Source organism: Patagioenas fasciata, chromosome 5 (genome assembly GCF_037038585.1).
Source record: "Patagioenas fasciata isolate bPatFas1 chromosome 5, bPatFas1.hap1, whole genome shotgun sequence".
In the NCBI taxonomy this organism is placed as follows: Eukaryota; Metazoa; Chordata; class Aves; order Columbiformes; family Columbidae; genus Patagioenas; species Patagioenas fasciata.
This window is the reverse complement of record NC_092524.1, coordinates 46416746-46429027: the sequence shown is the minus strand read 5'-3', so window position 1 is coordinate 46429027 and position 12282 is coordinate 46416746. Positions and strand designations below refer to the sequence as shown.

The 12282-nt window shown below is 40.2% G+C and overlaps 1 protein-coding gene across 16 annotated transcripts in view; it reads right to left on the bottom strand.

Moving 5' to 3' along the window:
- TTLL5 (tubulin tyrosine ligase like 5) overlaps window positions 1-12282 on the bottom strand; it is a 135540-nt gene that overhangs the window by 78291 nt on the left and 44967 nt on the right. For 15 of the 16 annotated variants that reach the window (XM_071809449.1, XM_071809448.1, XM_065839130.2 and 12 more), the window contains 6 exons: window positions 11560-11598; window positions 10490-10635; window positions 9206-9497; window positions 4987-5107; window positions 3139-3285; window positions 798-898 (listed from right to left, as the gene is read on the bottom strand). In XM_071809449.1, the coding sequence (XP_071665550.1) occupies window positions 798-898; window positions 3139-3285; window positions 4987-5107; window positions 9206-9497; window positions 10490-10635; window positions 11560-11598 (846 nt within the window). The remainder of the gene's footprint in view (window positions 1-797; window positions 899-3138; window positions 3286-4986; window positions 5108-9205; window positions 9498-10489; window positions 10636-11559; window positions 11599-12282) is intronic. The other variant, XM_071809453.1, reaches the window with a different exon arrangement.

Genomic DNA, 12282 nt, shown 5'->3' with positions numbered 1-12282 from the left:
AGAATTCCAGTATTCCAGTTCACTGAATAATTTCAGACCTCTCCATAGCCAGACAGCTATAATACCATTGTTTTTCATACAGTGCTACAGGCCATAAAGACTACTTACCTATTTTCAAAATACAGTTCCTACCAGACTGTTGTAAGTTTAAGGCAGAAAAATTTCAGAGCATGCGCAGTTAGAAAATGCTGTCTTTTCATTCTGAAAATAACTGCTTGCACTGAACTGCCTTAGCAAGCCAAATAAGCAGCTTGGATGAAGACAGGGAGTTTAACTCCCTCCTCATCTTAGGAAGGTCAGACCTGGGGAGTTCCTGAAGAGAGGCAGCAAGCATGACATTGGTTTCTGGAGAGCAGAAACTTGAGAACCAGAGGCAAAACACCTGTTCAACCACAGCAGCTCAAGGCCATCTGAGCAGCAGCTATAGTTTCATTCTCCTTCCAAAGTACTGCCACCTTGACTCTAGCATCCCAGGAAAGAAGACATTTCGTTCACCAGCATCAGTTTGAAATTTACACAAACCAGGGCAACCACTGCTGTACTTTGGAAATCTACACAACGGTCAAAACATCTACTGTACGTCCTTCTCTATGCGCCAGATGCAGATGCTTCCAAGTGTTTGGCTGCTGGAAGGAAGAAAAGAGAAAAGACAACTTCTCTGTCACCCAGCAAGAGCAGCAGCTATGGTCAATAAAGGTATCAAGAGGCCTTTAGATCAATTAGATTATCTTCAGGACAATTCCATCACCTTCAGAGCTGGGAGATCCTTTAACAAAGGAAATAAGATCCATTCCTACCTTGCTCCTGTAATAAATTTCTGGAAACCTTCAGGATTCACTCCCTCCTCCTCCTCCTCTTGTTTCTTCTTTGATTGCTTCTGAACCATCTGCTCTGTCTCCTGTTAATAAGCAATATGAGGAAGTGTCTCTATGTAGTTACTTTATGTTCCATGGCATAGCTACAACTCAGAGAACACAAAAGACAATTTCATGGGAGCTAAGAAAAAAGAATATCAACTCCAAAGAGTCAAATTATAGGTATTTCACTAAGTGCAATAGAGTGGATAAATATAGTGAGCCCCAGACACAGCATGCTAAGGATACACTGAACTCCTCATTCCTCCACCTGGCATAAAATTACTGTCACTGATTTGCTGAGAAGAGATTTAGTCTTTACAAATTTGTGCTGCTCCTCCAAATACACTCTTTGCTGGGACAGAAGGAAGTAGGGAGGGGAGGGAAAAAAAAAAAAAAAAAATCTTTACAGATACTAGGTCCCATTTCAACTTTTTCTGTTTTTATCAGAAATAGAGAATTCCTCAAAATAGCTTTTATTTAAGCATCTGTCCCAGCAGTAGCTATTCAGGAAGAAAGGTGGACAAAAATACAAAATTATCTTAAAGAAACTCAATCAAGGAGGTCTGCCGAAGGCACCCACGTTTCCTACTGTAAACTAGGAGCTCTACTCTTGAGTTAATTTCTGTTGTCAAGCAGAAAACTGCCAAGGGCTTATCTACATACCAAAAACATACTGCTTTAGCAAAAGCAAAGAAAGTAAAGCAATACAGTTTGTGGCAAATATGCATTTATATACTAAAATATACTGAAATAAAAGACTGTAAGCCTTTGTGTGTGAGAATAGGAACAGGTCCTCAGACATAAATGACTTATTTTGTATCAGTAGAACTTGTTGACACTAGGGGCTGTATTGATACAAACATTTTTGCTAATTAAAAAAAACTCTATAGGTGTGTCTGAAATACCAATACCAGCACACAAGCTTTACCTGACCAGATTTGACCTCCACTTCATTGCTTCCTACTGGTACTCCAAGCATTCCCAGGATGAAAGGAAGACAATTCAACAGGAGGGAACGGCCACTCCGCAACACGTTTCTACCCTTCACTACTTAAGTAGAAGTCTGGACAACGTGCTGTATGTTTCACCTCGTTTGCTGAAGGCGGTATTTTTTTCTTGTGTGTCATTACAGAAGACAATACATAACAGCTAGCACGAAGCCTCTACTAAATCTGAAGTTACAAGTCGGTGAAAGAAGTCTATATGTTGGAATCAGACACCAAAAAACCTCATAGAGTCTCTCGATGGCGTAAACACGTACATCCTAAAATCTCAAGTGATCTGTTCTCACTTGTTTTAACTGAGAAAATATGTTTATGCACTGGTTTATTACCAGTTACACAGCTTTATTTTGTGAATTTACTTGAGAGTTAGCAGAAAATTCTGATGGTTTGAATATAATTTGAGTGGAAATTATATCCAAAGCAGCTGCATTCTTCACTAACCACAGAGCCACCCGAGTGTTTTGTGGTTACTCCTAACATAGTAATTCAGTGAGCATTAGGCACAGAAGGCACTCCCTGGAACAGATTTAGTTCAATACCAGCCCTCAGTTTGACAGATCAAGTTACCAGATGTCAGTTCTGACAAGGTAGCGTAAGAGAACATCCTCTGCTAATGAGTAGGAGTTTGGAGGCCTCTGTGCACAGCCGCCTCTGAAAGCAAAATTTGAACCACTCCAGTTCTAACACTAAAGAAATGCCAGGGGGTAAAGGAAAGTGGAAATTGTTCTTACAAAACAAGCATTAGCATGAAACCATTATGCTAAGAGCAGTATCTTCTGCATCTAAAGAGGTGGAAATTATTTAAATTAGGACCTGCTTTTCCTTATCACCAAGGATGCAGAGTCCCATACTACAGAGAGGTAGCAGTGCCTCGCTGTACCATACAAATAGTAAAATACATACTCCATACGGTTCTGTATAAAAAAAAAATCTCTAGAGAAGTGTCATAAAAATAGGGAGAAATGGGAAGAGGCATTACAAGGCATTAGAATCAAAGACAAGCCAAAGAAGCAGCAAACTGCCAGTTAAATCCCACTTCATTTCAACATGTCTTTTAAAGTTTATGCACATGATTACTGGACTGTATGTATATGTAGTAATACTGTTGTCTGATAATTTGAGCTGACAAGCTACAACTACTGGACGCGCAATTGTAAACAGACCACGCAAACTACGCAACAGACCCTTTAAAACAGCAGCCAGCAGGAGATACTTTAGAAGAAGCAAACAGAAATGAAAAAAGTTACCAAAAGAAGAACGGAGAAATAATTAGTCACCTTGTTATACCAGATTATGAACTCGCCCAGCTGCTGAGCCAGGATACGACGACGATCATTTAGTCCTAAATGACGGCTGGGGAGCAGCATCCTCAAAGACTGCTGAAGATTGCTAGCAGCTCGCTTCAGAAAGCGTACCACAAGCTCCTGCAAGCAAGAGAGATGGAGTTAACAATGGACCAGCTGCGAGACGTGGGGAGAAGAGAACAGAGGTACTACGGCAGCTAACGGCTGGCAAGAACTAAACAGACTGTCTTGAGAAAATGAACAGATAACTGGCAAACAAAAGCATTCTGCTACGTGCATTTTAAATGTAGCCCTACAAATCCAAGTTGGGGGGAGAAGAATGATGGTGAGCCTTGCCTGAGGTGGGTCAGAACTGGGAACACCTGAAGAGTGTTTGTCTGAAAAGCATGGCAGGTGAAGACAAAAAAAAAAGGCAGCAAAAAGCAGTAACAACACAGAATAACCTGTCAAGTCCGATACCTTAGGAGAACACTTCCAAAAACCAACCTGTAATGTGTTAAAGAAGGCCTGTGGTGAGGCATACTAGTGTAAAGTCCTCTCAACACTATCACAGGGAATGTTATCCTGGCCAGATATCTCCGCTATGGTGATGTAGTTCCATTTCATCACTTTTCATATATGGATCCTGTTGCCGCAGCCTCTCCACAGCAACAGATGACTACATCTACAGCCATGTAATTCCAATCCCCCACCATGTCTATTTGACTTCTGGTGGGGAAAACGTATGGCAAGGCAAATCCTAAGGCGAGTTGCATCCTGTGGGTGTTTTGAACCCTCTTCTGTCTCCCCTCTGATTTGCTTTTGGTTAGGAGCTCTGCTAATGCACAAATGAGCAGCCTCACAGCCAAACTATTGGATTTCACAGCTCGCCTCTCACTGCCATTACTCCAGGCTGGTTTGATCTGTTATTTTAAACATTGTTTTTCACAGTACAGCAGACAAAGTGACTCTCAAAAAGCCAGTTTTAATTTATACTTGGAAAGAGCAAGGGTAACATTTTCCACTGAGTCGACTGATTATTCTCGACACACAATTTTATCTCTGAACTACACTGGCTGTTTCCCTGCAACATGCATTCAGCAAGAACACATTTGGATTTGCAGAAAGCTCAAGAGCCTACTGCACAAAGCTCTTTTAGGAAGGATTGTGAAGGGATCTGGGCTTGCTGCACCCTTTGAAAATGTATATACATCAAACATAGGGCCTTAAAATACTGCCTAGAAAAATTCATCACAAAAATTCAACACCTATGCTAGAAATTAATTTTCTCTCCTCAGTGGCTTTCACTTTTTTTCCCCCTATCTAGAATGCAAGCAAGATTCCTAAACCAGATGCCTGCAAGGAGTAAAACTGTACACAGGAGAAAAAGCTTAACTGCGTACCTGCTCTATTTGAGCAGATAAATGCTTTGTTTAATGCAGTAGAAACTGGTTACAGCCAAGTAATCTTAAAGAATCTTAGACATAAGAACTCAAAAGCAGGTAAGCTCAGAGATCAGTTAAGGAGAACCAGTGAAAGATCTGAGCAGCTTGAATGTCAACCACACTCTGGTCATGAAGAGCTGTCTACTCTTATAGCAGCTCAGATGTCAGTCAGCAGTCCAACCTCGTCTGTATATTAAAAATATAGCACTGGTAGCTGGACAAAGATCACGGAATAATTTTTGTTGGAAAAGACCCTTAAGATCATCAAGTCCAACCAAAGACAGACAACTATAATCTCAGTTGAACTTCAGTTCTTCCAAGGATGGGAACTGACCTCAAAATTACCAAGGTGGATGTCAGCATGGCTTCTCAGTCTGGCCAACATAAAGCTTCTTACCATTTGCTCATCCTCTTTGGCAACCCAGGCAGGATTCTGGATCTGGTCACCAGCCTCCTTCATCAGTCGCGTCTGAACATGCTGTAGATAGGCAGAGAACGCCCTGCGAGCTTGCACTTTGCTGTGGACCAAAAGAATCAGTCAGCTTTCTTCAGAATAGCAATGGGAAGAGTTACAGCAGCCAGGCACAGTTTATGGACAAAAGTACAGCCAGCAAGGACCTCCTAGATGCACAAATGTTGAAGCCCAAGGGAAGGAGGACCCCTTCGCTCCACCAGTATTTTCAAGGAGACCTTCAGTTTGCCAAGATGGGGTACATCTTGCAGAAGATACAAAAGGCAGCAGATGCTCTCTAACATCATCTCTAAAAATGGAATGCTCTTCTTGCCTTTGCAAAGCCTTAGCTCCTCTCCTCCAAAAGACAATAATATGAACATCAGCAAAACTGTGTATTTTTAAACCAAATTCTAGGCTCTCTTGGGCCTCTGTCTTCACAAGCAATTTGCACACCACAACAACAGACCATAAAATAAATAAAGAGCTTGGTACTAGCGTCAGAGTTATAACAAAGGCCCTGCAATTCGCATTGGAAATGAAATAATTTTATCTATGAAAGTGAGCTCTTCCTCTGCTGGCCTGAGGACACGCCAAATTTCATTAAGCAAGGCAGCACTTAAGAATGAAAGAACATCAGCAAAATCTACTGTGCAACTGGCTGAGTATGTTGGGAAGCTGTGAGCATGAACTGAGGAGAGGACTGGGAGGGACACATTGCCTCTTATTCCCTCACAATAGTCATCACTTTAGCATGTGCATCTGCTGCGAGTGAAATTGCTGAAAGCTTTGCCTAATTCTGTTCATTGCAATCTTGGCCTAAACCTTTTCCTCCAACATTCTGCTCTCCCAGCCTCCACTATTCCTCCTATTTTTTCCCCATAGTTGCTACAAGCTGTCCCTTGAATTGCCAAGCATGATTTCTCCCTTTCATAAGGATGCAGAAGCAGACAGGCTTTAGTGTCAGTGACAGATTCCCCTTCCATCACAGGCATTGGCCTAATATTTTCTATAAAACTACCAAGTTTCACCTTAAAACAAACTAGAGTTTTCAACCCATTACTCTCCTGGAATATTATTCCAGAACTTACTGTTCTAATAACTAGAAGGATTCTTTTACTACCCAGCCTAGCTTGACTCATGAGCAGTTTATATTTGCTTTTTCTTTTCCCAACATCATCCTGTATCTTAAGTAATCCCATTCTTGATGGGTCTCCTACCTTCAATTCATTTATTAACAGCAATTACATCCTTTCATAGTTTTAATTTTATTAGGGTGAACTACCTACATCTTCCAGTGTCTTCTAACAAAGCAACCATACTGGTGACAGGATGAGACTAACAGCTCATCTCCACCTGTTGCAGTCACAATTTAGCTTCCATGAACATGAGTGATAGCAACTGTATACAATAATGCAATGACATCCCAGAAGTATCTCGTGATAAACCCTAGACCACATTTGGCATTTTCATGCATGCATGAACTAGAGCTTCACAAATCTCCTGTGATCAACAAGCACGCAAGATATTTTTCCTTATAATTAATTTCCAGTTGATGAACACCCAGCTGATAGAATTTCTGCTGTAAAGGATTAGTTCTTAAAGGAATGTACTTTGTGCTACTGAATTTCACCCTAGTTATAGTATTCCTATCCTCAAGGTCATCCAGCTCTTCCCATGTTTACTATACTACTATTTTCTAATTTCAATAACTCCCAGGTCTTTTCCATCAGCAAATTTCATTAGTACATTTCTATATTTTGTGTCATTCTTGAATTGATTATTAAAACCAGCCTCAGACTGACTCCTGAGGGACCTCACCATTTTTTTTTCTACTTGTTCTCTGCTTCTTAGGAATATTCTGATACGCATATGGTCCTCATGACTCCATGTACATGAGTCCCTGAAAACTTTTTAATAAGTCAGTCCAGAAATTTAGTCTTCCAATTTTATATGTCTGTAGATTTCATGAACACTCTTACAGTGTACATAGTAGCACTCAGAGATCAATGCATCAATTTAGATAAGAATTGAAATATGAATTTAAATAAAATACACTAAATGTATCCATGCATCTGCTTAATCATTAGTTTTTGATGCTTCTGGAAGACCATGACAGGCAAAGAGGGGCTAAGCAAATGCTGAGTTCACAGGAGTGTTGAACTAACATCCTCTGTGGATAGCTGTACCAATACTGCAGTGACTGAAACATGACAAAAACACCTGGTTACAATTCCTGTCTTCCAGTGAACTCCAGAATGCACAGCAGGCCTTGTAAAACCTCTGAGCTCTGGATGCTGCTAGTCACCACACCTACCTTCTCTTCCCACATCTGTGGAACATCAGGATAACACTCTGAATCCTGACTAAGAAATAATACTCTATACATCAGGCCACCATCTATCAGAAAAGGCTTTCCCCTGAGGGCTCTCTAGGGTTGCAGGGTTTTTTTAGCTGTAACCCAAACATCTCATGAACAGGAGTTCAAGATTTGTGCTGGTAGGAACTAAGGACCCTCCATTATCAATATATCAGCACAGCAATACAATTCTTTACCTGCACTTGGTACTTCTGTGACTAAAAAAAGGGAAACTGAAGAAGGTCCTTGTATAACACTGCCTCTCCTCCAGTGTGTGGAATATTGAAACCTGAGGCCTTAAATGTAGGAACAAGTAACTCCCTTTTTTACTTCCCTGGAAATGGTACAGTTGGGGCAACATGTTTCATTCAAGTGTCATCTCTTCACCAGCAACACCCAATGTGTGGAAGGCAGAGAATTGCCTCATCAAGTTGACAAAAGGAGAGAGAGAAAAGTCCTGCCACTTACAGAAAGTGACTGGAACAAGTCTGCTTTCTTTTGGATGAAAATTTCATTACTTCAGCTCTTCTGCCTGTTGACCCCACTAGCAAAGCTTTCATCAATGACAGATCAAATGGGGCCAAGCCCAGCACAATCCTGAAGCATGAGGTCACCACAAGCCTTACACACTTCTGTGGGGAATCCCAACGCTACTGGGTGCTGAGTAAGGTTCTGCCAGGAACACCAGACAAAGCTTATGTTCTTGGAAGGAGTTAGTTCTATATATAAGTACATGACAGCATTGCTATGTTTATCCTCAAAACAGGTTTCAGTATTTTCCTGTCATAACAGCAAATGTCCTTCCCGCAAGAAGACTTTAGAACAATCCCCAAATCCATTTGAGAATTCATAAACCCTTTCAGAAACTAAACTAAGAAAGCAACAAGTAACAATTATTTTCTCTACCTTTGGACATTTTTCACAGAACGCGTAATGCTCCTTATCTAGAAGATGTAAGATCCTCCTACACAAATATACATGATCACACTTCCTTTTTGCCCTTCCTGTCCGTCCATCTGCAAATAGACAGTTTTACTATGCACATTTAAGGGGAGGATCAAGCTTCTAAACACCTAGTAGGACCCTGGTTGGGGTTATTTTAGACAATCTCCTGCGGTACCTCTTTTTTTTTTTTTTTTTTTTCTTCAAGCAACAGAGCCTGCATCAGAGCATACTCTGCTCCACACTGTCATACTCAACAGCAGTCAATGAGATGTTTCAGTAACTTGTCATTCTCAAATGACCTCTTGTCTTGCTCAGGAGGTGATGATCTCGAGCAGAGATCAGTGGTAGAGGTAAAAATTTAACACCAAAATAAAAGTACAAAAATGAGAAAACTAATTTTATGAAGCAGCAGCACTGTGGTATTCCTACTAACTTTTCTTGGATAGTTTAACATACATTTATACCCACCTATCTGGAAATGTGAAGAATGAAAAGATGAATTTTAGAATTCGATTGCAGGCATCCTGCATTAAGATAGAAAGGCATTTCAGAAGCCCGAGTAGACTAAAGAATAGCTTATATCACCAGCTTAAAGAATAGCAACTGAAACCATGGCTTACGCTTTGTACTGATACAACAGGTTGGGCATTCAGGTAAACTGTCAGTCTGTGTAATAATCTCCCCTCTGTGCCAACCAGTTGTTAAGGCAGCCACAATCAGACAAAAATCTAGGCCCCTTTCTCTAGGGTCCTCTTATTTCCTCATACTCATTCACGATGTGACACTAAGTGTACATCCTCCACATTTTAACCAATATTAGATGCTGGTCAAAACTCAGGGCAATATGTAGAAATCTCTCACCTCAGGTTTCCATGCTGTTGAAGAATATGCAGCAAGTTAAACGGAGATTCTGAGTCTGGTTTTTGAAGAAACAGTTCTCCTCCATCTCCAGTTTTCTTGTCAAGTTTTTTTGGCAACTTCTCCTTACAGGTAGTATTCACCAAGTCAGAGAGCTCTGGCTTGCTTTTCACCTGGGCATCCAAAGGAGTGCCAACATTTCTATCTAGCTCTTCATCTTTATCTTCATCCACCCCCTCTTCCTCTTCGTCTTCTGTGCCTGACTTGACGGACAGCTTTGTTGGTTCTGATGTCCCTGCAGGAGAACAGAAATCACCTATGCTGGTTACAAAAAAACAAGTGGGGAAGACTGTCCTGCTATTGATACCTGTTGGTTAATTTCTAAACTCTTTTCTGCTAGAAGGATAGAACACCACCATTTTAGAACAGCATCTTAAGTACTGCTGCTCTTTATTATTCTTTCTGCTTGTGTATCAAACAGTTGAGACAGCTGAGTTCCTCAATATCAGAGAAGACAGACCAAGATCCTTATCTTGAGTTCACAAATGGGAAAAGGCATTTTCCTATATTTTATCCTAATTCTTACATATATATTGACATATATACACTCATACTTGACATATATACTCATTTTTTGTATTTTTGTGTGTCAGAAAAAAACAAGGATATGAAACATAAATTACCATATTTGCCAATAAAGATCATATATCTTAACATAGCACCAAAAAATCATTTTATAACATACAGTATCTCCCACTGCAGGCAGTATCATACAGCTACTAGAAAAAGTTTAGATAATGACTTCAGGAACAGGCACTTGTGAGGATCATTCATTTCTGTACCCTTTTAAGTTTTTTCCCACATCAGCTTGGATAAGAAGGATTTCTCTCTTTCCACACTGCTGTGTAGGAGAACCATCCTGGAAGGTCATGTTTTCATCTTTCTCTGTAAAGCTGGAGGACTATAAAGGCACGAATACTGTTGAATTCTTGTACCCAAAATGCAACCACTAGCTCATCTTCAAAAAATATTGATCACCTTTAGTCATACACGTGGGGATGTGGAATGATAAGAATGAAATTCTAGACACTAAGAAGGCAAAAAGCTCAGAAGGGAAATGAAGTAAAAACTATTAACACTCGAAATTAAAACCATTAACTTCAACCCGTGAATCCCTTTAGGGACTACAAAGGCCAGAACAACCCCTTTCACACACATTTCAAATTAAAAAGTCCTTGCTCGCTTTTTTGTGATTAGCTGCTCATCTAAGACCCTAGCCATGCATACCTGATGATCTTGTCCGTGCTGCTCTGGCCTTGCCATGACATCGACGGCGCTTCCGTAACTCCAGCGAAACAAGTTTTCTCTCGTAGAAGAGAACATGAGAGTCTACAGCTTCTGGTCTCATCTCCAGCCTTTCATTAAGGCCTGCTCTGGGAAACACAATACAGAGACATCCTCAGCCTCCCTTTATACTTCTCTCCTGATCATACAAGAGACTTAGTAGATTCAATTTCTTCAATAAACACTCTTTCTGACACAGGGAAGAAATATTTACGATCAGTCTAACTTTAGTCTATGAAAAGCCCTGCAAAAGTTTGAAAGGAGTCTTGCAAGTACTTTACAGAACATCATATCTCAAAGCCCCAAAATGCACTTATCATGCTCATGACCGAGCAGCATTTGTCCATCATGCAGCAGCTCAAGGCACAATTAATAGGGAAAACTGAATTGCAAGAGTTCAAAACAATAGAGTTGAGTGGGAAGAGAGCACATGGACCTGATCCAGTCTTCTGAATATTTTATGTAGATAGCTTGTTCTTTATTGTTCAGTCAGAGATAAGAATTTCAACATAACTTAAGTGAAAAATGACAACCTTTTTACAAGTTCTGCCTGAACCAAGGGAGAAGGAACCCTGTCAGATTCCTTAAGGGAGACAAACAGAACAACTTTCTGCCAGTGCACAGAGATCAGGCAAAGTACTCTTTATGATATAAGTGGGAACATGCACAGAAAACTCCTGTTGCTCCATTTATCTTTTAGATCTAGCAAAATGAATATATGGGCATACAAAGTCCAAAACCCTCATGCATTACAGAATCTTTTGAGATAGCTCAGTGAGATGAGGTTTATCAATATGGTAGGAATGCCAAAGAAGGAAGCCCAATAGAAGCAATTTTAAAGTCCAGTCCAACAAAACTTAAGCCCTCCATAGGCCACGATACTCTTTGCTTACTGTATTTTTCTAAAATTAGTTCGATGGATTTTGGCTAGAAAAGGTGTTGGCCCAGGACTTGGAAGACGAAGCTGTGGATATCTAAATTTAGATTAAATCCTACCAAAAAAAGCCATTTACCGGGATTTCTCAGTGATGAAGTCTCTTTTCATCTTGCCCCTAAAAAGGGAAAAATGGCAAAAATTACCTTCCATTCTGAATCACTTATTGGATTAAAAAGCCTCTGAAGTCTTTCACATGTACAATGAAAAGGCCAAATTTACAAAATTCCTTGCGAGTTTTATCTTAAAGGAGAAAAAAAAAAAAAAAAGGTTTCAAAAGAGGAAATCTGAGCAGCTGTTCTACAACTGATGCTCCCATCTATCTGGCTTAAATTGGAGCGGCATTTGGAGCTACCCTCTAGACACACCCATCAAAGTACACAGCAGAAAAAAAAAATCATACAGTGTTGATGTAGGAAGAGCTTCTGTCACCTCAGCCATCAACCTTATCCTTACTCTGTAGTTACTTTATGGTGAATCTTACATTAGGATAAGAAGAACAGTTGAGAAGGAAGGATGTTAAACACACAGTGAAAGACACTGCACACAGCTCTCAATAAAAGTTCAGCTAGTAGTACAAAATGATTTGCACACAAGCACAACCCAGAAAAAGGTATCAAATCATGACTGCATAGGCCAAAGAGAAAGGGATACTAAACCTCTGGAGTAAATGTCAGTGTTTACTTTGCATGAGGACAAGCTCTAATGTGACTTAAAATTTGAAATAAAAGGTAAGCAAGGACCATCTATAATCCCTCCATAGAGAACCCTGGTGCTTGAAGGTTTTTCACGTTTATACTCA